Raw genomic sequence first — 26,686 nt, forward strand, 5'->3', positions numbered from 1 at the left:
CTGATATAATCAGACTAGAGGGAGACTGCAATGAATATGGAGAATGGTTACTTCTATGACTTTGACAATCGCCGAATCTCCAAGTGACAGTGAATAATGACTCGTGGTTGCTGTGATCTGTGATTGCGGAACGCCTATCAAGATCAGAACTGAATCTGTTTATTACTAATATGATTATAACGGATTAATAATGGGCTTGTTGATAAAATGCTTTTACTGTGACGGTGGAGACAATTTGATGAGAGACAGTCCTTGTCGAGTTGGGGAATCAACACGTGCCATATTTAGTTAGTTTTGCTTTCCTGTTGCTTTCATGTCTCTTTATACTATTTGCACCTGGACTTTTTATCGAGCTAGGAGATCCTTTGGACTACAGAGAGAGAGTCTAGAAGAAGAGAGTTTATGTATTATTTTATTTATGTAGAGTTTTCTCTCTTTTTATTGACCTACTTATGTCACACTCCTAAAGGCATACTTTTTTATAGCTCCGTTGTGACCTCCATCTTTCTTATAAACGACGTACCTACACTAACTTAATAACTACATACATAATATAAATAACATCGGAAGTACCACTGAAGACATTCTTCGATTCTGTTTTGGTGGACAGGTCACAGGACCAGACGACACTCTTGTGCTTTCTTATAAACGACGTACCTACACTAACTTAATTACTACATACATAATATAAGTAACATCGGAAGTACCATTGAAGACATTCTTCGATTCTGTTTTGGTGGACAGGTCACAGGACCAGACGACACTCTTGTGCTTTCTTATAAACGACGTACCGACACTAACTTAATTATTACATACATAATATAAGTAACAAGGGAAGTACCATTGAAGACATTCTTCGATTCTGTTTTGGTGGACAGGTCACAGGACCAGACGACACTCTTGTGCTTTCTTATAAACGACGTACCTACACTAACTTAATTATTACATACATAATATAAGTAACAAGGGAAGTACCATTGAAGACATTCTTCGATTCTGTTTTGGTGGACAGGTCACAGGACCAGACGACACTCTTGTGCTTTCTTATAAACGACGTACCGACACTAACTTAATTATTACATACATAATATAAGTAACAGGGGAAGTACCACTGAAGATATTCTTCGATTCTGTTTTGGTGGACAGGTCACAGGACCAGACGACACTCTTGTGCTTTCTTATAAACGACGTACCTACACTAACTTAATAACTACATACATAATATAAGTAACAGCGGAAGTACCACTGAAGACATTCTTCGATTCTGTTTTAGTGGACAGGTCACAGGACCAACTCTTACAAACTATAACTCTTGGGCTTTTAATTGTACATCCTTGTTGTTGCCTCGAATCCTGTGTTGAAATATTGGTAATTGAGGGATCTTTCTTTGCAAAAATACGTATTAAAATGTTGGTTTAAAATTAGCATTCGTTTTCCATATATTTCATAAATGAAGATCGTTGTTTCTAAATTATGCTGATAATAAAAATTTCAACTTTATAGTTATTTAACAGTGTTTTCAAGTCAAAACTGAGTAGAATTTATCGCCATCAAAATAATAAATTTCCTCGCATCCAACAAAACAAAGACTTGCTATTTGTGTGAAATTATCTCACTGGTTCCTACATAATTGAAATGAATTCTACTTTAATTGCGGCCCCCATTTTTTAATTGTTACCATTAATTAACACTTCACACCATTTATTACCGACACGTTGGACAGAACTATTTATTCAACAATTTGGGGACCAATTTATACAGAAGTTTTATAAAGTGTTTAAACGAAAATTCACAAACCGCAATTAAAATGGTTTTATTTCCAATCAGTAATTGCGTGAATCGTGCTACATTTTGTATCTAAGGATTCTGTTATATTAGTGACTTAATCTCATGCCAAAAATATTTAATAGCGCATTTAAAATTTGAATTCAAATTACAAGAACTCCAGCCTATAGCTGCTGTAAACCAAAAATTGCGTCGTGTGTTGTTACACCCAAAATAATCTCTGAAGGAACAGTAACTTAATTAAGTTATATCCACAAAATACCGATAACCACATTAGCAGTTGAATTTCATGTAGGATATACATGGTGACTGGAAACTAATGGTACAAAGGGGCAATTGATGATTCTACGAGTACATCACATTTGGATACGATTTTTTGTTATATCGAGTTCGAAGTTGGAATGTTTAGGTCAAATTTGAAAAACAAATCAGTCACGAAAAAAAAATCAAAATGCTCAGTTCGAAAAAAAAAGTTTTTCTGGTTCTATACGTGATGCAGATTGTATTTTCCCGCTTGTACCTCCAGTTTCCGGACACCGTGTATATAATATTCATTGAAAATATTATCGTGCACATGAGAGCGAACATGATTGTACGGTATTTCCCAGTACAGTAACTACCTCCTACATCCGTAAAAGATACTCTCTTTTGAACCTTTTGCACGCCCACGTACGTAGGACGGTTGTGGTCATAAATATACCACTCTCTAGATCGATATCTTCGGGCTTTTTGTATCCAACAGAATTATACAGTACTTAACCACAGATATACAAGCAGTACCTACCGTGCGGAGCAGAGCAGTAGACAAGGTAGAGGAAACTCAAGGCCATTTAAAAAAAGATGCGACCATAGACAACATAATTGCTCTCAGCCTACTCTATTCATTCACTAGCCCAAAAAAACTATTATAAAAATAAAAATGTCCTTGAAGCAGAAAAATGTCGAAATGTTTTCCAAGGGCAAGGTTCATCTGACTAAGAAAATAAACTTTTTCAGTGCATTTCCTTAAGATGAAACTTGTTAATCTGAGAAGAAGAAACCCAAAATGACAAGAAATTTGCAAAAACACTGAAGAAAATTTCCAAAACATGATTTTCCGACAGTACGACGAAAAATTCCGACATTTTTCAGCCTCATGAACTCATGGTTACATATGTTTAAAAATCTTTAATTTCACCAAAACAATAAGATAATACAGGATAACACTAATCAATAACATGAATAAGTTTATCGATATAATAAATAACATTTATACGTTGTGGAGGAAGACATATGTTAAGTATGAAGCATTGTTCAAAAAACCGAACGAATAACCTAAAAAACTGTTAATTCACTTTAAACTTGAACTTACGTAGGTAGGTTGAATATATGTTTGTAACTCGCTAACACTATATTGGCTTATATTGTATTTTTATCACGCAATATTTTCGACGGAAATGATAGTATTTCGGCAGCAAATGACAACCCGCGTGTATAAATAAACCACTCTCATTTTGTTTGAATGATTTGAAACTGTTAAACGGCAAAATTCCGTCATCTCTTTCTGTTACACGAGTCATTATGGTAGAGAGCGAGAGATCAAACCAATCCTTCTGTTCTCACCAATGAGATCTGAGCTTTTAGCCATATTATTCGTTTTCTATAAGAATTTTGAGGTGGGCGTGGCGGTTTCAAATGAGTTTCAAGGCCAAAGCTTAGTTAAATGCCCCTGGTTGTGGTCCACTGTATGAAGATTTTTAAACGCTTACAATAATGCTTACAGAATTCAACATCGATTAGTTACCACTTCTCTGTACCTACTATGGATACATCTTGGCGAAACTTGAGACTTGAGATAAGCGACAAAAGGTCATAAAGGCTTCTCTCAAGGAAGCATTATAATCAAGATTGTTTCTGATTCCTTCTTCCTAACACTGTTTTGTACATGGACCTGTATAGAGTTAGAGCAACAAAAACCCAACCCACAATTGAGGCTAAACGGACTTGCATAGATATTTGAAAGCAGCTCGTCAAAAGCGTTAGTATGTGGTTATGATTGCAACACCATCACATTGATTTATGGGATTTACAGATTTACTCCAAAACAACAAAAGCCTAACCCACTTTTTAAAAATTTATTTTATTGATGTGTATTTTTAAAAAATATTTACCAACCAGCACAGACCCGTGAATAATCACGGGATAGTATAATCGTAGGATTTATGAAGCTGAAAGTATTTGTTTAAAACAATATTCGCCTCAGGATTATTGCCTTTCAACAAACGACCAGAAATTTACCTTTCGAACGAACCATTAGTAAATTTGAAAATTACGACATCTTTCAAAAATTTAAACAAACAAATACTCATTTCAAATAAAGAATTTTTATTATTTTTAATGCATCTGCTTCATCGCTTGTCTGAATCGTTCCCACAATCAATTCTAATTTTGAAAATCAAAGATAAATCCCAGTTGTAGAGTCCAATAAAAAAATTAAAAAAAAAAAACATTTCCAAAATTTTGTGCAATTTTCAAGTATTTGGGATTAGGCTTTTGTTGCTTTGAACACCTCGTATTGAATTTTGTTACCCTTTTCGGTAATACGAACTTAAATTAAGAGAATATTCATGATTATTGCGTATGACTTTCTTTTAATTTTTTTTCCTTCGTGTAAGAACATACATACTTTGATGGCTTATTATTGCTGTCTTAAAATAATACAATTATTATAAGCAACTAGCTGACTTGTTGCTCGAGTTTATGAATGTTTTCTAGTAGAGTTTTGAGGTTGTAAATTCTTGGGTACCTGAAAACTCTGTGCATTTTAATATTATCGTGGCAATTGGAAAACTATTTGTTTCACTTGATCGTGCCGTTTTCTGCCTTGGGCCTCCTCGACTTCTACCTTTCACTTTCACGTCATAAATTCTCTTTCCACTCCTTTATTTCTTCAACACATACCACACATTTTACCACACTTAATTCATTTGATCGTCCCATGTCTTCCTCGGGTGTCCCCAAATGTGTCTACCATGCACTAATGTATACCACATTGTCACTACTAAAAAACTACATTATCGACTTTTGTTTGACTCCTTGTCTTTTTTTATTTTTATTTTTTTATTATCAATAGTTTTTTTACAGGTTTTTTTTTTCGAAGTCTGTCTCACTAGGATAAACCTGTGTCGAGACAGACGTATTTGATACATGAATTAATGTTTACATATTTTTTGATACTTAAAATATTTCATTACATTAAATGACATTGTGAAAAAGATACAAAATAATAAATAATAATAATAATAAATGATAAATTTGTTAATCAGCATCTAGTTGGAGTACATACTTATGTAGGGATTTTTATAAAATTTTTGATCATGGATCTGTCTTGGCTGATGATCCAAGACTTGATGTCTGTTTTATATTTCAAAAAAAAATTCGTTCAGTCTAATGGCTAGTGGGAGAGCATTATATAGCCTTGTTGAAAAATATCTAAAATTTCTCTGGCCAGAAGTTGTTTTAGCGAAAGGGATTTGTAAGAAATTATGTCCTTTGGTTCTAGTATCACGAGCAGTTTGGATATTGTCAAAAGTAGTTTTGTGTTTGAAGAGGTATGTTAGTATGTTTTTGGCATAAAGTTGCCTAATGTCCATAACACAGATTTTCCTAAAGATTTCATCCGAACTGCTTGTGATTGGTAGTTTGAGGATAATCTTTATTATAAGTTTCTGAGCTTTAGATATTGGATCAATGGGGGCAGCGTTTGCTCCTCCCCATGCTATGATACCATATTCTATTAAAGATTGACAAAGTGCATAGTAGATTGTTTTGAGCTGGCTTAGGTTGAGAAAGTTGCGAGTTTGTCTAAAAAAGTAAATGAATTTTCTAAGTTTGTTTGCTGTAGTGGTTATATGTTGTTTCCACTTTAAATTGCTGTCAAAAATAATACCTAAGTATTTAATTTTAGTTACCTGTTCTAAATAAATAATAATAAATAAATGTCTCATTCCAGTGCAGAGATAAGGGCGTCCCCGACTTCTTCTAACATTATAAGCACTCTTCTAAACACTCCTGGCACTAATAAGAACAAAATTTGAGGTTTTCCGCGAAATGGTTCTAGTAGTTTTTCAGTCTACAAGGCACAAATAAATAAACATTCCCGGTTTAAGCAAAGATACGCAGGGTTTCCTGCTTGACTCGGTTCAATGTATTTTTAAACCTACGCCCTTGAAATAAACAACCAAGAGAGGGTTCTAAGGCACCATCTAAATTCGTGGCACAAAAACAGGGGATATGAATAAAATGTTAGAAGGTCCCTAACTCGCGTCAAATGGGCAGTACTTCCGTTGCGAAGTCATAAAATGCATATTTTAACATTGCCAACACCTGGCCACGTCACGGACCGAAGCATCCTTCCTCTGCCCTCTCCCCTTGTGTCAAACCTGTTTTCGTTTTCGGCGAGTCCTCCAAAAATAATAGCATTTTAAAATTTCACAGACTTATCCAAATGTTTTAATGTTTGTTTATGGACTTATATTCACATCCTCATTTTTCTATAGTGACAGGTAGTATTTACTGGTAAATTATGTTGCTTTTACGTATAAAGTGTTTAATCCGATATTGTGTTATCAATGCTTTTAAAAGTGACCACCTCTCTTACATTATAATCTGAATACCGTTATACGGGGTGACTTTTGAAACGGGGGCGACTTTGATCATCGCGGGAATCTGAATATCGCTCAGAAATTACTGGCTTCTTTCTAATGATTTTTTCAGGCAACGTGGATACAATGTTGAAAATAAGTGTCAAATCAGTTGGTTTCTAGTTGTATTCGAACGTATTGATGGTTGAATTATTGCGAAGCTTTTTTTTTAGATATTTTCAAACGGAATTCTTTAATTAGTTTAGTTTCATTTTTATTGTAAAGAATATCAATGTTCATAGACATAATATAACTATCTCCTCCACCCACTTTCACTAATCGCTAGACACACCTCCACCCCCACTTTAACACTTAGTAATATACATATATATTATTATGTTCACACATTGTTTTGTAATGTTATGTTAGTATATTTTGCCTTGAGGAAGGAACGGTTGTTCCGAAACCGGTCGGCCAGTCTGTCAGGATGTGAGAAATGAGACAAGAAGTGAGTGCCAAGACCGAGTTGTTTCGCGGTCCGTCCTCTCTGCCTAAACGGCGTGATGGTTAGTTAGTTAGTTAAATAGTGCAATGAATATGACATAAAATTTTCCCGCACAAATGATTTAATTAAAATAGTTATTTAGTTTGAAAAAAGTTGAAAATTGAACACAAAGTCACCCCATTTTACGACCATGAAGTATTGTTGATAATTTATTATAGCATTATTTTTTCTCGAGTGAACTTGAGTGAACACTGGTGATTTGATTGCCATAAAGATTAATCCAGTATGTACCTACCTCTAGACTTGTAATATTATAACAGTGAAGAGCGGAATTCTGGCTAAGATATTATATTGTTTTCTACCAGAAATATTAATAAGTTCAAAAATGAATTAAGAAAATATGTCTATCTCAATTATTAATGTTTTTTTTTGTGACTTTATTGAAATATTTAAAGAAAGATTATGTTTGCCAAACAATGTACATGTTTATATGTTTATAAAACTATTAGCACACACGAAGATGTGAGCTAACTTAAGATAAATAAATAAATAAATAAATAAGAAACTTACACTCGAAGACTTCGTCGTAATAATCTGTACATATAATAGCAATATTAGCTCCATATCTCTACTTGATTTTCTCCGGGGGAAGTGATATGCTGTCTGTGATTAATCTGTTGGAGATGATAAAATCGATGTATTTTTGTAATCTTACCATTTATTTTATAAGTATTGAGTTTTAAGGATTATGTACACGTTATATTTTAATAAATGTTTTGTTATAATAATATACCTAAAAATCAAATGGTTCAAAATAAATGTGTAATCTGAAGATAGGAACCAAAGTCCGACCGATTCAAATGAACACATTCACGGACACATCGTCTATTAACGTCGTTTTAGAGATGTGATGTGACACAACGTACATAAACGTATTTTAGTCAGGGACGCGATACTACACAACGGAGAGGGGTGTTTTATGGTGCTGCCACACGCAAAGCTCACATCAACAGATAATATAAAGCACAATAGCGCTCGCCATACAATCCCATACAGACCCGACACACGTAAAAAGATAACGCGCTATAAGTGTGGTTCTGAACTTCGCTAACCGAATTTATTTTACGTAACCGCTCCCGACGCGATATTTGAAAAGTTATGCGTCCCCCTCTCCGCCGTAAAAAGGAGAGGGGGTCATTTTAATTACGGAGCTACCAACTAAGTTCCGTGTTCCCTTTGACAGCCATGACATAAGCAGCCTAATAATGCATTTCTTATTTATTATGTTAGCTCATATCGTCTCATGTGTGCTAGTACATTTAGAAACATAAAAAAAAACTTTATTTGGCAAACATACTTAACATAATATATTTAAAATATAAATATAATCGATATTTGAATTTGAAGTAAACAAATTTTCGCCCTTTCAAAGTTAATCATATTTTTAATCTCAGTATGTTTATATGGTAATATCATTCAGTTTTTTGATAAAAGTTGGACGGCTTGGACGAAAGTTTATTTTACAATAATTTATTATATGTCGCTTTCGTCGATCGGCGTGCGAACTGCGAATTTCCTGATTCGACGGAGAGGTTATGTCAGGTTATGTGAAAATGCGCTATTTACGCGCAGATTGTTTAAAATCTAAAAAGTTTATAAATAGCATTTATAATTATATAGTTGGCGGCATCATCATCTGAGGATGAGCTGTCCAACAGATCCAGCAATAGGCGACAAGTATCATCCATTTCGAAAACGTGCTCAAGCTGTCAGTAAGTAAAGTTGTCACTTTGACAGATGAAATTATGTTCCTCGGCCGCTCTCGAATTCAACTGACCCCCTCTCCTACCATAGGAAGAAATATTTGATAGCGTCGTGTGTCGGTAGAAAAGATGATGCGCTGTACATTAACTTTTGATGTGAGCTTTGCGTGTGGCAGCACCATTATTGACTAAAATACATCAGTGAAGTTTTGTATGAAATAGTGTGTAGCATGTGCATTTGTATCACAATGCGAACACTTCCATAATTGATAGTGTCAGACCTAAGGTTAACCTTTTTACTATTATTGATTTTCATCGAATTCATTAAATACTTTGTGTAGTATGACAAAACACATGTGACAGCATGAGCGTCATGTCGCGAACTTCTGTTTTCGGGCGTTTTCCGGCGAAGTCTTAGAAGAATGTTAAAGTCAACTAAAATACTGTCCATTTCTTATGGTAGCATTAACCCTTCAGGCCTCTGGCATATTGACCGTTCCATTTCTTAAAGATGCTGCCAGAAAGACGGAGAATTGGTATGGATTTAGAATCCCAAAAAAATAGGGATATTTCTGGACGTAATTGAAAACTAACAACTGTTTTTGAAAGGTGATTAAACACGTTTTCAAATTTTATTATTAGAAATAAACATATTTATTTGATATTAATATTTTGATATCAAACATACAAAGTTTTTAAAATGTCTCACGATTTTTCGTCTACACACTGAATACGATGGCAAGACTGATAACGATTTTTTTTTAATATTAGATAAATGCATTATAAACATTACTGCCACCTTACTTTTTTATCGTTTCATATGAAAATAATAAATCAAAAAATCACAAAATTTCATAAATATATTTAATTTCATTTTGAATCATTGGTTTCTTAGAAGTGTACATTTGTATTTATTATTTTGTGATTAACTTCTATATTTGAATATAAAGCTTTTTACGGTAAGGTTAGTATTTTTACGGTAATGGAGACAAAATGATTTATGTGATACCATATGAGCTGTGCCGAAAGGAAAACTAATTGACTCTGCGGGTTAAACAAATAAGCAATTCTTACTCACAATCCGAGAAGATTCTTGTTGCAATCCCCTCACCTATCATCAGGTTCTACAATCATATTGCTCAGAGAACCATGGGAGACGGTAAAGGCTGATAGCTCCGTTATATCCTCTCCCTCATTCTCATAAACGAACCGCATAACAGAACGAGAGGTTGCAACGGGTGACTCTCGTCGGCAGGACCATACGTCCATGACCCGAGTGGAATGTGCACTCGGCCGATCTGCATGTATCAGTCCACCTACCCGGGAGTAATATGTAACGACGTCACACCTCACAACAAACCCGGAGCATTTAGTCCTTGCTGTTACCTTGGGCTGTTTGTGATTCGGTGCTTTTGGCGAGTTCCCTGTAGACTGGTGGGACTGAGGATGTGTGGGTGGGTTGTGGGGTTTTCAGGGGCGCCCACAAGAGGCCCAGGAAATGGTGGAGTAGTCGGGTCCTCCACTCTAACTACCGAATCCATATTCTACTGCAGCATAACCTAAGCTCAACTACATTCCTTAATTGCTCATTCCCCGATACAGCGGTTCCGCACTGTGGGGAAGTAATACTTAGGTTTTGTGACTTAACAGGGGTGGAGAAGCAGTACACTAAAACTTAGTTAAATTACAACTTTAAACTTAAAATTAAAAATAGTGGATAGGATAGACCTCTTGGGGAATTCTCGCATAGATTTTGCTCTGCAGGTAAAGTGATAATGAATTACAGTCATCTGTGCATTTAGCTGGTTTCATCAGAATTATATTGTTCGATAAAAGAGGGCACCACTATTCCTGTTTGGTCTATTTAAGACTAAAGGATTCAAATGTTTATGTCACAATAATGTGGCAGTTCTTTTGTAATTACAATGTGCTAATTCAATATTATTCTAAATTCTACTCTCTTGAGAGCTGGTCGTGACAGATTATAATTTTATGGTGCGAATGCAAGTGTTATTGTGCCGATTGCCGTCCGCTGCCGAATTTGAAGATTAAGGAATCGCTGCTAAACTCAATACGAGTGATATTTTCGGTGAGTCTTTTGTTTTTATGTATTTGTGTGGATTTGTGTAAAGTAAATAGATGATATTAAAATGTTTAACCTCATTAAATACGTATTCCAGTCCTATTGTTCTTTTTGTAAACGCAGCTCCGCCACATACCCTAATAAATAGATACATTTGTCAATCGATTCCATTATTTTCTCTAATTTATATATTTTTTCTGATTCTATTTATATAAATAAGTTTTTCAGTGGCGTGGTTTGTATTTTTATACACCTTTATTCCGAAAATGGTGAAATATTGTGCACCTTAAAAACGATAAGAAGGTCACTGTCATACATCTGATTTAGAAAAAACTCTACGGAAAGCCCGGGCAACGCCGGGGACTTCAGCTAGTTTCTTATAATGGACATATCCAACTGAGTATTAATAATATTATAACTTGGTAATCAGTAGAAACTTACTTCTATGATGTCAAAGCTACATTATCTGTTTGTGGCAATACTTTTTACGTGAATTTGTTCGCTAGTTTAAAGGGCTCTAAATGTATTTTTTTTGTCATCAGTTCCTATAAAGCGTTTCGGCGAACTAACGATACGTGTTTATTACAATATGATCATTGTGATTTTGGCGGGAAACATGTCAATTTCATTTTGACTAACGACTTTCCGTTCGCGCCCTCTGCCGATAATGGCGTTAGCTAATTGCCAATCTTTTGATATAATACAACGATTAGCTTCGGCGAGGGACCCATAGAAGGCGATATCAAATGCCAACTTGATAATGTATCATAATCGACATTTTAATTTTATTTATAGACGCAAAGAAGTGGGCGTAAAATATAATTAGCGAAACACGCTATCTGAAAAACTTCCGCTGTAATAGTGAAGATGTCATTGCTTCACTTTATTTTTTGAATAACAGTCAAAAATTTTACCCATCATCTCTCATTAGAGTTTCCCTGTCAATGCATTGTACATTCTGGGCAACTATATCGCCACCCCATTGGGTGACGTTGTGAGGCGGACTTAGGACCGTAGGAATCAATTGGTCTTAGAGTGGGCCGGAATAAATGAGGGAGGAAATACAGATTCCGATAGTTATTTACACATTATTACCGAATTCGTTGTCTAATTGATTGGATAATATTAAACTAGGAGCTATGTATTTATCTTCTATCTGTCTATTTACAGTTTTTCTTCGATTCGTTTCTGTGTTAGACGGTTCGTCGGTGGAACGAGCTACCAGCACCTGTTTTTCCTCCTTCATATAATCCGGGCCACTTCAAGACCCGCATTAATAAATCCCTTCCACTGCCCTTACCTTAACCCGCCTCACAACGCTGCCCTACCGGATAGCGTCATAGCTACCCTGCCTTTGCACCGTACAGACAGAGGAGCTCTTGTGTGGTCTGAAATTTAAAAAAAAATCCCTGATTGATGAAATTTTGCACACTTAACGTTTAAACGGGAGGTAGGTCTTGTCTACGTGAGATTTCTAAAAACCTCTTTTCATACCCCTTAAAGAAGAATTTTGACAATTTTTGATATATTTATTCAAAATAAGAGGAAAATTAATGCCTACGTCTGATTTCGAAACACTCTGGGAAAAGCACGGACAACGCAATAATAGCAAATTTGTTGACATTAAAGACAAGCAATATTGTTTTTTTTATTAGAAAACGTTTGGTAATGGAGATATCTGTCTTCGCTTGGTGACAATGCCAAACCCATCTAGTCATCTATGAAGTCAAGATGTTACAACAGTACAAACTAGAAGTGATGTCCAGGTAATCACAAAAACCTAACGAGTCAGACTTGCGTCGAGATAAATAGCAGGTAATAACTAATAACATTAAATCTCCCGTACCTACCTGCCTGAATCTATTCAACTTGAAATACGCCATTACGGAGTCATTGTACCAGGCCGTGATTGGGTAATTTTACCATAATTGTCTGGTTTTTGGCCGCTTCTTTCTGCTTGTTATGCCTTGTGTTACATTATCTGTTAGTATCTACATCCGTGTCAGTTAAACCAAGACTGTTTAACTTGAGAGAAGTACACGCAGAGAAGAAAGAAGTCGTTGTGTAAGCGAAAAAAATTGCTTTGCAATGAAGGAGGATTTAGCTAGCAAACGTTTGAACCGCATGAATGGTAACCCGATACCATTTCATGCTTCGGGGCTAAGCTTTTAATAGTTAGTTCTTGGCGTATGTTATTAAAAGGCTACACCAAAACTAAACGCAGAAAACCACATTCAGATCCATTACTAACTTTAAAATCCACTCTGATTAAATTGAAAAAAATCAGCACAAATTTGTAAGATATATTAACTCGGTCTACCAATAGAAACAATAAATTACAACCACTTAAAAAAATTAAAATTATTAAAACTCTCACATAGAAGACTTGTTACCGACTTCACTTTTATTAAAAATTATGAATGGAATTATAGACTTACTGAGCCTAATAACATTCAACATACCAACTAAAACTACTCGATCGAAAATTATTTTTTAATAGCAAATGATACTCGCTTTTACCTAGATTGCATGCAGTTGGCAATACTTTCGCATAAATAGAAGATGTGTTCAACTGCACGGAATGTAGTTACAAGAAGGCTATAATAACATACCTCAATAATAATAATAATAATTTACCGAACCCTCTGATACGCAAATATCTGGAGCCGGTGAATTATTTTCCCATTTGATCTCTGGTGAGTTGACGTGTTGTTGATCTTGTATTGTTTTGTATTTATTATGCTTATATAATGCACTTGCATAATGTGGATTGACTAGATGATCATTTGTGGAAAAGTGTTTGGAAGGGTTTAGTCCCGGGCATAAAGTCGGAAGAAATGTTAGCATAATACTATTCATCTGCATGGGTTCTATATAATTTTAATAGAAAATTTTACTTCATGATTACTGTTCTACTACATTAATATGTCCACATCACATGTTTGTAAAAGTCCTTATGAGCGTGTAATATAAATAAATAAAGACACAAACACAAACTTCGCTACACTGTAATGCTGTTCTCTAAAGAAGTAGCAAGCGCAACACATAATCACGATAATTACTCATACATGTTGGTACGGTAATATAGCATAAATCACAAAACAAATATGTATCTAAAAGGAAGATGAAATGACCAATGTAACACAGCTTCTCTAGTGGTTACTTCTTCATCCTTGGATTTACTAAACTTGTTTACTTTCATTCAAAATTAATTATATATTTTTACGTCCTGCTGTTTTACAAGTTTGTAAAATATTTAATATAATATCGGTTTATGTAACCTTTCACACCTGGGTGTATTTCTGAATGGCTTTGAAAATTACTAAGATTATAAAAACTAGTTTTGAGAGGCGACGTTAGATTGTAGCTCAATTTAAATGTCTGCGATAAGATGTTATAAATGTTTGTGATAAAGGAATACCGATATATAATACTGATTCTCTCTAAAAACAAAGTATTTTATAGTTTTATTTCACGCAATCATTTACAGTATTTGCTTTTCCACATAAACTTTTTTATCATTAACAAATTAGCACTTTAAATTTTATGTTCATTAGTTATCTTATCAGCGTATTTTCAGCAAAACCATTGCAATTTGCTTACATATTGACGAAAATATCGAAAAAGGGTTATTTCATCAACCTCAAGTACCTACTGACTTAATTATTTAATTTTTAGATCTTTGACTGGATATATAAAAATAATTTATATATACATGTGTTGGAGATTGAAGTTGACATAGATAGATCGTCCCTGTCATACAAATTAATCCTCGCCGATAAAATCAAATACGATATAAATAAAGCCTATATAAACTGACCGCAACAAATGTGAAGACAATATTTAAAACTAAATTAAACTAGAATGGTGATATTTTGTTAAATTTTTTTGCGTACGAACTTTTAGAGCGTATTTAAATATTTTTTTAAAGCGTTATTTTTCCCTAGTAATAATAATCATTGACAAGAGAGCGTAGGGAGTTAATTGGTGCTATATGATGTGGTTATACCCAAATCTCGGGATCGAGTAATTAATCTGTTCCACTGACCAACAGACTATAGTATAATATACCTAAAATGAGAGTTATAGTCTCAAAGGCAATTCTAATGATTATTAATATTGTGATACGGTGATTATATGTGTTTAAAAGTTTATTATTTCCGCCCTCATTGTTGTTTTTATAAATAAATTATTACTAATTAAATTGCTAGATGAGGTCTGGTTCCAATCTCGGTGAAGCGTTGATTTCTTATATTTTAATTGCGAAAATTTTATGTTAAAACGGTGCTGTATACACATTTCTTCCACTTGTCCAGTGTTGACATTAATGAATGGAAGAAGATATATTGATTTAACAAATGGTAGCTTAACTAGATTATTAAATAATTGTGACCAATGACTATGCGTACCTACTTACCAAATGGTCGGTGTCGCTGAGAGCTTCACTGTAACCTCTTTCTCCACTTATGAGGGAGATGTTAAAACTATGTTTCAATGGGATCTATCAGTGATGTGCATTAAGGTAATACGCACTTTACTTCTCGTTACTTACAGAATAATATAAAGAAAATAATTTAACCCGATTAAAAGCTCGTACAGTTTTCCCGTTGAAACAGCGTGAGGGAATTCTGCTCAGCGACACCTCTCTTCTTGCTCACATGGTCCTCTCTCTGTCCTCTTATCCCCCCTTTTCATCTCCTCCTCCCTCTCCCCCTCCACTCCCCTAGACAGGTTATGTCCCAAGGACGGCGAGGGAGCCCGCTGCCCTACTTACAGATTCTCATCAAGTGGTCGGCCTACACTGTGCTGTCTGGTACCTGCAAGCTGTAAGCTGAAAGGTAGACTTATTGTTCTGGTACGCATGTAGCCAGTCCTACGCTTTACAGTCATTTCAGAAGAGAAATTCGATTTAAATTTCCCAACAAAAGCAACTTCTAGCATCTACCTATCAAAATGTATGAATTAATCATGGACTTTAAGACGAACCATGAGGTACTCCGTTAATAATTTATTTGCCCTAGTTGGTCTTATACGCCATTGATACATTGATAGTTATAACAAAATATATTAACTTTTGAAGTGAAACTTCTTTACGCGCGTCATGCAATTTCGAGGAGTAAAACCAACTCATGACCGAAACGAAAATGCGGGACCGATTAAAGTTCATTTGATGTAGTAAAAGTTTTGAAGTAAAATATAAATGCTTCTTAGCTCATCTCGACAACTGGCGTTGGTGGTGTAATGGTCAGCATAGTTGCTTTCGAAGCAGTTGATCCGAGTTCGATTCTCGGCCATGGAATATTATTTTTTTGTTTTTAAGGAATTTTTTTTTTTTAATGGTTGACCATAATATCAATCCACTAAGTAATATTTTAGGCCTGTAGCATAATTGAAAAGTTAAAGAATGATATAAAATTTTTTATGATGTTAACGATAAAAAAATGAAAAAAAACATAAAATTAAAATAAAAAATGGGCCAACGGCACGCGGTGTTCCCAAGCGGTCACCCATCCAAGTACTGACCGCGCCCAATGTTGCTTAACTTCGGTGATCGGACGAGAACCGGTGTGTTCAAAATGGTATGGTCGTTGGCAAAAGTTAAACAATATTAATTTCTATTCTACCTGCCAATAAATATATGAAAATTAGTATAAAAAAGCCCTAATAATATTGAAAAAATTAGCAAGGTGTGTGCGAGGTTGATAAAAATAATCATTACATACGCGCTTGAAAAAGATCGTAATTACATTAATAAGTTTGTAGGAATTTTTTTTTTCAATGGTTGACCATAATATCAATCCACTAAGTAATATTTTAGGCCTGTAGCATACTTGAAAAGTTAAAGAATTTTATGATATTATTAATTATAGTAATGATAAAAAAATAAAAAAAACATGAAATTAAAATAAAAAATAGGCCAACGGCACGCGGTGTTCCCAAGCGGTCACCCATCCAAGTACTGACCGCGCCCAATGTTGCTTAACTTCGGTGATCGGACGAGAACCGGTGTGTTCAACATGGTATGGTCGTTGGCAAACGCTAAACAATATTAATTTCTACTCTACCTGCCAATAAATATATGAAAATTAGTATAAAAAAGCCCTAATAATACTGAAAACATTAGCAAGGTGTAAATATTATATACCTAGTTTAACTCACTCTCCTAACTCATCTTCGCTGTCTACAGGCAGAGCGCACGACTGTGGTCGTGAAGAACCGAGGTTCGATCCCCGCTTTAACTAATTTTTTTTTTCTTTTTTTATAACTTTTAATTTTTTTTATCACATGCTACTTATAAATATGTCAATAGACAGAAAAAAAGAGAGAATGAAATGAAAAGAGAGAGAGAGAAGAATACTAGAAGTTTCACTTCTGTCTTGCGTAGGCTTGACACACCCATTTTTTTTTTTAGGTAGACGGGTAGAAAGGAATAGGTACATAATGTTACACATGCCTAAAAGGAAGAAAAGTACAATAAACAGAAAATAAATTTAACTGTAATAGATGTGAACACATTGAGCAAAACATATACATTTATCGACACGTGGTGAAATGAAAATCCAATTTACATAATCAATATTTTTTAATATTAGTTTAATTTCTAATTTGTTTAATGAAATCATGCTGTGGGGTTAGATAGATAAGATATTAGTTATAATCTATGTTTTCCTCTAAATTACAGGATTTTTATGATATTTCAGCTTTGGTTTCTCGATGTAATCTATAGAAAATTTTCCGAAGCATTTCACTGCCCGTTTTATACTTTCTTTTAGTTCATTTTATGAAATGGTAGTTAAATACATCTCATCCATGCGAATCACACATGACCGGGAGCGGCCCTCCGTGGCATTGTCCTCAAAACCTGTTCTGCAGGTCGAGTCAAGTGGGAATCGGGGCTCGGTTAGCTTCAATTAGACCGACACCCTTTCTTCTGCTTTGTTATTCAATTTTCATCTTATTCTCAATAAACTAGTACTCAAAAGTATAACGCTACCTATATCTAGTTCTAAAATCTGTGTTGTAAAAACACTCAAGAACTCCAGACCAAAGAACTACCATCCGATTTTGGTCACGTTCATAGAAAATGTATTGAGTAGCATTCATAGCTTCCTTATGGGTGTTTTTGTCATTATTGTGATGGACGCAACATACTTTCGTCTTGATAAATTTCTACGTCCTGTGCTTATGCTCTATCGTTATGAAGTTTGAACTCTTGAACAGTTGTTGACTAAATTTTCTAGCTCAATATAACATTTCTAATATTATCGAATTCTGAACGGACCATTCGTCATAATGTCTGTTACAAATTTTTCAAGTACTTAAAATTACATAGTAACTTCCAATTTCCTGTAAGTACCGCCGTATTTTTCAAATGCTTTTAGATTTTCTTTATTTTTGCCTTCAACGTCTAATGCGTTATCTGTTTATCAATGTTGTGTCTTATCATAATAAAAAAAATAATGAAAAATAAATCCCTTTTTAATTCAACACAACATTACACGAAAATAAAATGATCGGTTCCAGATTAATGGGTACGTTATCAGCAGTTAGTATGTGTTCGAGGCAAGTACAACTGCGCTATAAAAAAATTCACATGAGGTGACGCAATACGGCGGATAGAAGATATTGTCAGAAACATGTATGCAGTATTGAACCTAACATCAAATACTTGGCAAATTCTGTCAAATTCTGTCAAATTACAAATCTCTCTATTTCTCCAAAAATTCAAAATCTTATTTTGCTGTTTCTTACAGATGCTTAAATTAGTGAAATGTATGAAATACAAATGCATAGATTAAAAGCGATTGAAAATCGTAATAAATACAAATGCATAATAGTTTAATCATAATAACATTAATAATAATAGTCAGAAAATACACGTAAAAAATAATAAGTTAGTCAGTGGTAAGTACTCGTAAGTGTGGTGTAATTAGTAGTGACATTTCGTTAGTAAGAATGTTTTTAATTTTATGAATAATATTTTTTTTTAGTTTTGAGGTAAATTATTGTAGACTTTTATTACCATGAAACGTGTTTGTTTTCGAAAGACAAAGAAAGTGTTGTTTGTTTATTTATTATATTAACCCCTAGTGTGCCAAGAAAATCCACCGTAGATGCTAGTAGATTAACTCATTTGCCTCGATTTTATTGTATTTTGAAACTTTAAAATGCTTCTAGCGGATTCAAATATATTTTATTTGCTTGGCAAGGATATAGCGTATCTTGAAAGTATTTGTATTTTGTCGTTTCGTCAATTGCAAATCTGTTTATTTTGTCTGTGGAAAAACTTTTCGCAAAATTCAATTCATTAAAAGTCATCTGTATCTATGTGAAAAACGCTTATTTAGCTGAAAAATGTAATAAAACCCAAGAATAATTTCGTATGTCTTCATTATATTATTATTTTTTATAACATTAGAGATAAAAAATATATCTCTGAATATAATTAGCTATCCCCGGGTAAACTACATATTTATGATTTATATTTTTTTATATATATATAAACGTATTTTCTGGTAAGACGGTACAATTTTCGAAACTATAATTTTGCAAAAAAAAAGTAAGTAATTAATATAATAGAGTCAGTCGGCGTTGGCATTATTACTCCTGGCATTCCAAGGATTAATGCTTACGTAATCTATATTATTTTTTTATTTGTATTCTACTCAAGCGAAGCACCTTCAATTTATCCAAAGCATATTTTTTGGTATTCATAATGTACACCAATTCGTTATAAAGATGAATCAAAATAGTGATTTGGCATTAAGCTTCGCCTTAACGACACGACTTGTGACTCTTGATCAATCGGTGATTTTTCTCTGCTTCTCCTGACAAACACTTGTCCAATATCCACGAGCTCCAGTAATCTCCAGGTTCGAGTTGTCAGTTTGGCGAGGTATCCAAAGGGAATCGTATATCCACGAGCTCCAGTAATCTCCAGGTTCGAGTTGTCAGTTTGGCGAGGTATCCAAAGGGAATCGTATAAAGCCAGTTGACAGTCCGATTCGAATGCCCTTTTGGTTTTGAAGCTGTACTAACTGGTAAGTCTAACATTCTGCAAACTTCAACTAGCAATTGCGGCTAGTGGAAGATGGAACGATGTTTGAACTGGAAAAAAAATTTGTTGGGAAACCTCAGAATCATAATCAGCACCTTAAAATACAAAAAGGAGCAACAATCAGAGACACCCCAGAATTTGTTTCAACAGACTACACGGAGAAAATTACTAATATTAAAAATCTCTTCAAATTATTTCTAATCCGGTTAAAAACAGGATTGCAGACCCTTAACGAATACATTGATAGGTTTCCTGTAAAACTTTTAGTAAAATACGAATTTACCATCACGATGTCGGAACACAGGTTTATAAAAATCCTATTATTTTCGCATTTCCTCATTGTATATTCATGGCAAATGCAGGTGGATGAACATAATATGTTCCGATGTATTGGGAATATACTAAGTTTATCAGGAAACGGCCTGCAATCCCGTTAAAACGGTATTACCAATAAGTTGAAGAGATTTTTAATAAATTGGTAATACTGTCAGTAATGAAATTCTTACTTTTCTTCATCACATTTCCAGGATGTCTATTCGTTTTAAGTACCTGCAGGTACCTACAACTTACAACTCTACCCGTGTCGAAGGCTCATTTAGTCAATTGCCCACTGCCAAAAGTCCCGAATTCTCCCCTGTAATAACTTGAAGGAGATTGTATTACGATAGCGATCAGTGATTACTGATTAGGCATTAACGGCCCTGCGTATATCCGTTTCGTTCCCCTGTTAGTTACAGTATTACTCTCGGGATTGCAGTGTGCTTTCACAGTGTTTTAAGTGAGGAGAAATTACTACAATCTTTCAAGATGCCGAACGACAAAACTTTTCAAACGAAGGTAAACCCTAAACTCCTCGACGCATCGAATAATACCGATGACAGTTGATATCTATATATTTATATTTTATATCAAGTTTTTTTTCAATTCTATACTATGTTCAATTTAATGGGGCGTTGTCTTTGAAAGCGTATTCCATCAAATTTTGCAGTTGGTACTTACTTACCTATTCTTTTCTTATTTCCTCCTTTACGGCTCCGTAATGAATGATCTTGCCGCAACGGTGAGTGTAAAAACTCTCTTCTGGTACAAGGTAACAACGGAGCTGTCAGCGGTATGCCTTTATGCGTATGACTTATTTGGGACACCAGTATGCCTTACATCTACTGATATTCGTGGTACGTCTGTCAGTTTCTATTGGTTACTAATTTCAATGTAATTATTTACCTAACCGTCGCACTTTTAGGCACAGATTATGGAAATTACACTTCGTTTTAACAATTACAATTATTTACATGCACAAAATTAGGTTTTTAGTTTGTGTCAATTGAGTATTTTTTGCATACTTCGTTGAAACGAAACTTTCGCAAACATCATCAAATCCATACTGGAGACAAATTAATCGTTTTATAAGAGAAATTTTGAACTTTGAATAAAAATGGAATTTTAATGCATCTCTTATCATCTTTCCCGACGAAAATAGTTGTTCTTGGTGGTAATTAAATTGAAACGAAGTGTAATTCAAAAATGGATTTTTTTTAAATATATAAAAAAAACTTCAACTATTTTAAACTTTTCTATTTACAAATTAAATGATTTAGGACGGGTTGTTTCGGAGAATTAGAACAATTCATCAAATTTCAACGTTAATTCTTTTTTGTTTTAATTTCAGTTTTGTCAAGCAACTAGCCTATAATGATATAATAACAGAACATGAATAAGACTTTCACAGAACCCGGAAATGAACGTTGAAATTTGATGAATTGTTCAAATTCTCCGAAACAACCCGTCCTAAGAGTCTTCGAGTTTTATATCCTTGGCATCTGATGTCTTATCTTGTATCAATATGCTAACCTACCCATGTGTCGTGTACGTGATGTACCTACTGCATTATTTGTCAATATTTATGGCGTATTAACACATCAGAAAAAAATGTCTTCGATATCCTTGAAGTCTGCCGGGCATTAGATGAATGCATTGAACGAATTAGACGTTGAAATAAAAATTCCCAGACAATGCAATTATTAATGCAGCTCGAATCACAGACGCGCCGGAAAGAAAAAAACACTTGCGTCAGCTATATTTTTAACAGTTTTTTTACGGTCGATAAGAATCTTATTTGTGCGTTGGAACCCCAAATATTATGCAAAATTTCCCCGTTTCGTTATCCACATTAACGAATGTTTCCCCTCCGATTTGATGTCATCCACATTCCGCGCTTATGTCAGTATAGTAATCCTTTCAAATAATAATTGTAATTACGACCTCAAGTTTATTGTACTAGATTGTACCTGGTGATTGTACCATCGGCGAACTACACTAAATTATTGTTAATTTTGCAATTGTGTTATTTGGTTTATCAGGAAAACAATTAGGTACATTTACGTGGCAGTAAACGTACTTCGCCCCTTATCTCGTATCAGCGTTTCTCTCCGCTGATGCACAATACACATGTACTTAACTAACATGTCACGCTAAACAGTACCGGTCGTAAGTTATTTTTAACGTTCACAATTTACTGTCATATTATTTGTAAACCTTGGATAATATGCTCTAAAGAAGCTGAGGGTCGGCATTTCAGTTGTTTTTTTAAACTCGGCTTAAGAGATATTTACGTTCGTCAAGTTGCTTTCGGGTAGTAATCCTGACAATCCAATCATGCTCATAGACATTCCTGAGTATACTGAGAACCCGGCCTAAAAAGTATTTTTTTGTTGTTGTTTGACTACCGCGCAAGAGTTCCAATTAGTGGGACTATGTCATCTCCATGGGGTAAGTTGTAAGGCTAAAGGGGACTGAGTCGGGGAACAGGAAGGTTGGTAAGCACCTGGATATTCAGATCTAGTCACTAAACACGACTAAAGCCATTCCGATTATGAATATACTAATAACATGAAAGTTAACAGTGATCTTCATTTCGTTTCACCGAGCGATCTCTGGTACCTAGTGGATTATTATACATGGACAAAAAAAAAGCTTTCATGTGCTAAAAAGTTACCAAAATAACATCTGATGTCTAAAATTATGTAGATAGGTTTTAGTTACTCGATTTGTCGTTGAGAAAAGGTCTGCTAATCTCGTAAATATGTCCATCTTTCGTCGTTTTCGCAATCTCAATAGTTGACTATTTGACGTTTGCGTGAATATCTGCAAGCAAAGGCCGCGCGTGCTTGTTTTTTACAAAATATTCGCTTTACCAGGAAGCGTATTGCGTTATTTGCACGTTGCGAAATAAAAGCACGTTCAGAGGATCTTATTAAATAATGACACAACCTTCGGTGAGTCAGTATATCATTTCTCTAACAAATTGATGTTAATGGAAGAAATTCTCCTTATCGCCAATGCACCTACACTATCGTCCGCGTTAAGTCACTAACCCCGAATGCACACTATCGAGATATCGATTTTTTTATGTCAGAATAAACTGTATTTTTTGTACATTAGCTCCACACAGGAGGCCCTGAGGGAAAAAAAACCACAGGGCCCATATCATCTTTGGGAATGCTGTGTGAAGGGTATTTTTATGGAATGGAAGCAGAGAACGTTGTGGGAAGGAAAATTGTATGAGGGATGGGTAGGAATCTGGGGGCAATGTGTCCAGGAGTGAAGGAAGTAAGAATACATCCAGGTGCAAGGCGATTGGTCGAGAGACTCCGGCTAGAGATGTCAAAAGGTCTCGCGATTCGGCCCGCCACGCAGTAGGTGACCTAGACAAACCTCGCCCCATGAACCCGGGCACCCCTGCTAAGTCACCAAACGTAGCGAACCACTTGGGTTATTGGGTGACGGTTATCCAATAAATAGTTCCCCGGGCGATGGTACCCATGCCCGCCAACCAAATTGAAAATATGATCGGTTTGTTGCTTCAAAGTTTTGGGTTCTCACGTTCCCTGGCGTCGCGGGTTCAATCCTCTTCTAGGCAAGTCCACCATCATTGCACAATAAAAAACATTTTCCATTTATAATCATGGTATGTAGAAGGAGGAATTCAAATATTGTCAGGTTATTAACCTGTGGATGTTTGTCTTTGTTCAAAAACTGATATTTGAGCACTTTTAAATGTGCAACTTTAGAATATGAAACTTTTATCTAAAAATTTACTAATTTTATTTTGTCTTCAAAACCTACCTTTCGAATTGCGGTAGGTACTGTAGGTAGGTCCCTACTTGCTTATCAGAACTGAGTTTGTGGTTAGTGACTTTTGCTCGAACAGGAACGATAATATTTATAGCAAATATCCCACGTAGTTGTAACGTACAACTGTTGATAAAATAATGCTAAAGTGTTATTTTGTAAATTATTTTTACATTGTAATTAGAGAACGCAATTCTTCTTAAATTTGAACTAAAACCGAATATTTTTCTTGGCATTTGCACCTTTTTCGTGTTTATTGTATTTAGGTACGTGTCTAGAGATGCATAACTGTGGATTTCGGCACATGAAATCAAAATGTAGCTTTTATTATACAGGTAAATATTTCACTAAACACAGTACTTTTAATAGGCACATATGGGCACATATATATTATAGGTATTACAAGAAAAAACAATTTACGTCGTGATAGATGGTAAAAGATACATGAAACATAAACAAAATATCAAAATTCCCCTTATAAAACGATTGTATGGAATGACACTTGATTGAAACGAAACTATCGCAAGTGTCATTCGATACAAAATGGCGGTAAAGGGATCGTTTTATAAAAAATGCACCTTATCACAAAAACTAACAACTTATTTTGTAAATGTAAATAATTTTTCTTGTAGTATTGCAACAAAGTGTAATTTCTATAACCTGTGCCTAAAAGTGCGGCGGTTAGAGAAATAAATAACGGTTATTGTACAAACTCATCGAATATTCTAATTAAATTGTATTAAAATAAAGTCTCTATCCGCGTCTGTCTGTTTGTGTGTTTAGTTCTTCTAAACTAGGCAACGGATTTTCACTATCATTTAGAGAATTTCTTCCGGGAGGTTTATATATATATATATATATTCATGCATATTATAATTAGGTATAGAAAATAGAGAAAAGTCGATGTTTTGTAATCAAGTCGTAAAAAAAAATATTTTTCGAGCGCTTACATTGTAAACGCTGGCTAAACCTTATGTGATCAAAATAATGTACTGCGGAATTCTTAAAAAGGCCTACATGTCATAAATATTTAATAATAACTTTACTAATTTCGGCCAAAAACGTCACACAGGATGTATTATTGTTTTCGTCGAAGTTATGTTATACAACTGAGTAACTGCTAACTTACTATTTTTGATAAGGGCAATAAAATAATGTTTTACCTTATAAAGACATAATTTCTTATTCCGTCCAGATTACGGAAATAATCATACTTTGATTAAAACTTAATTACTTTTAAGTTAATAAATCACAAAAAAAACTGGCACTTGATAAATTGTCCGAATGTTTTATACTTATCAGCTTGTAATCATTTTCTGATAAATTTTCCACACCAATAAATAAATATTAGTCACACATTTACTGGTGACATCACCGGCACCGGTCATGAGACACCTTTTCATATACATACACTACAGTCTTGGTGTGAGTTTATGTCAATGTTTATTGTATGACAGATGACAGACAAATTATCCGAATTAAAAATTCAATGCATCATAAATATTCTGACAATACGTTTAATCTGGGATTCCACCCGATTTATTTTTATTCTTTGTTTTTCCCAATAATTTTAGAATATAATGCATACATTTTTAGAAAAAAAAAATTACATACATATCTAGTCTATGATCTATTTCATGGAAAGGAATTGTTGTGCATTCACACTTGCTCTATTCTATTTCGTTCTAACTTGTTCTATTCTATTATCGATTCCACGGATCAAAGGTTAGACGTCTTTATGTTGAATATAATGAAAGCTGAAGTTATTATTATTATTATTATGTAATGAGCAGGCAGCATTCTGCTGATGCGCTCATATCTGATTTCACAACAAGTTTGACAGTAATTGAGTTGTTTTAAGTTTGAATTAAGTCCTTTCTTCTCTCCAAATGTGAATCCAACTTGATTCAAGATTGGATTTCTATTTCTATTGGGCGTTCTATGACATAGAAAGCTTACATTTACAGCATCCCCAATTGGGGTATGTTGTGAGGCTAATGGTCAAAGGTTACTGGCCTATCTAATAGGTTCTATGGAATAGATGAGGCGGGGACGTGCCATTAAATAGGGAACCAAATCAAATCATATAAATCAATGGGTTGGTCCAATCAATGGGACCGGTCGGTGGCTGACTTGACATCGCGTTTGGGTCCCACCCAGGCGTAGTGTGTTCAATTCCTCAGCTGGTTAAGTCCTCCATCACAACACAAACAACATTTTCCCCTTACTAGTAGGAGATTTTCAAATATTGTCAGGTTATTCATAACCCGGGAATGTTTGTCTTTCTTTTTACAAAAAAAATACAATTATAATAGGTACTTACCAGATATTGATAATAAGTGTAAGTGCAAAGTGTAAACATTGGGTTTATCACTTGTACATGACAAAACACTAACTAGGAATGTAGGTGATGTGGTGAGACAAGATAGTATTGTGAAATTAGGCTACCTAATTATTTGGATTCAGGAAATATTTGTGAGAATGACATCAATTTCCTGTTATGATATGCAAACAACATTAAATTAGTAAGCATCTAGAACAATTTTTAAATCTAATTTGGAAACAAAGGACTTGCAGTAAAGATAGCTAGATGGCAAGGACGCAGAGCAACATCAGTAGTCAGCACGACTGCGGAAAATGTTCATTAATAAACAGCATTGTTGCATTGTGCTGATTTTTAAAATGGGACATTATAGGTTTTTTATTTATTTTTCGGAATAACTTTATTGAGTAAAACCT

At 34.5% G+C, this 26,686-nt stretch overlaps 1 protein-coding gene and 2 non-coding genes across 4 annotated transcripts in view; 1 reads left to right on the top strand and 2 right to left on the bottom strand.

The window, feature by feature from the left end:
- The window catches only part of Chd64 (transgelin calponin-3), a 78,547-nt gene that overhangs the window by 46,451 nt on the left and 5,410 nt on the right, over positions 1-26,686 (top strand). The window contains exon 1 of one of the 2 annotated variants that reach the window (XM_089640127.1): positions 20,532-20,653. The exons of the other annotated variant lie outside the window; for it this stretch is intronic. Coding sequence (XP_089496253.1) covers positions 20,624-20,653 — 30 coding nt within the window. The 5' untranslated portion in view covers positions 20,532-20,623. Of the gene's footprint in view, positions 1-20,531; positions 20,654-26,686 lie in introns of those variants that run through there. 2 annotated transcript variants of the gene reach the window in all.
- On the bottom strand, positions 16,233-16,351 carry LOC149417686 (5S ribosomal RNA). Its single transcript, XR_016303371.1, has one exon. It is a non-coding gene; the product is annotated as a 5S ribosomal RNA (ribosomal RNA).
- On the bottom strand, positions 16,674-16,792 carry LOC149417687 (5S ribosomal RNA). The gene has a single exon (XR_016303363.1). It is a non-coding gene; the product is annotated as a 5S ribosomal RNA (ribosomal RNA).

The sequence above is a fragment of the Hesperophylax consimilis genome, chromosome 15 (genome assembly GCF_061612785.1).
Source record: "Hesperophylax consimilis isolate HC1 chromosome 15, BYU_Hcon_1.0, whole genome shotgun sequence".
Taxonomy (NCBI): Eukaryota; Metazoa; Arthropoda; class Insecta; order Trichoptera; family Limnephilidae; genus Hesperophylax; species Hesperophylax consimilis.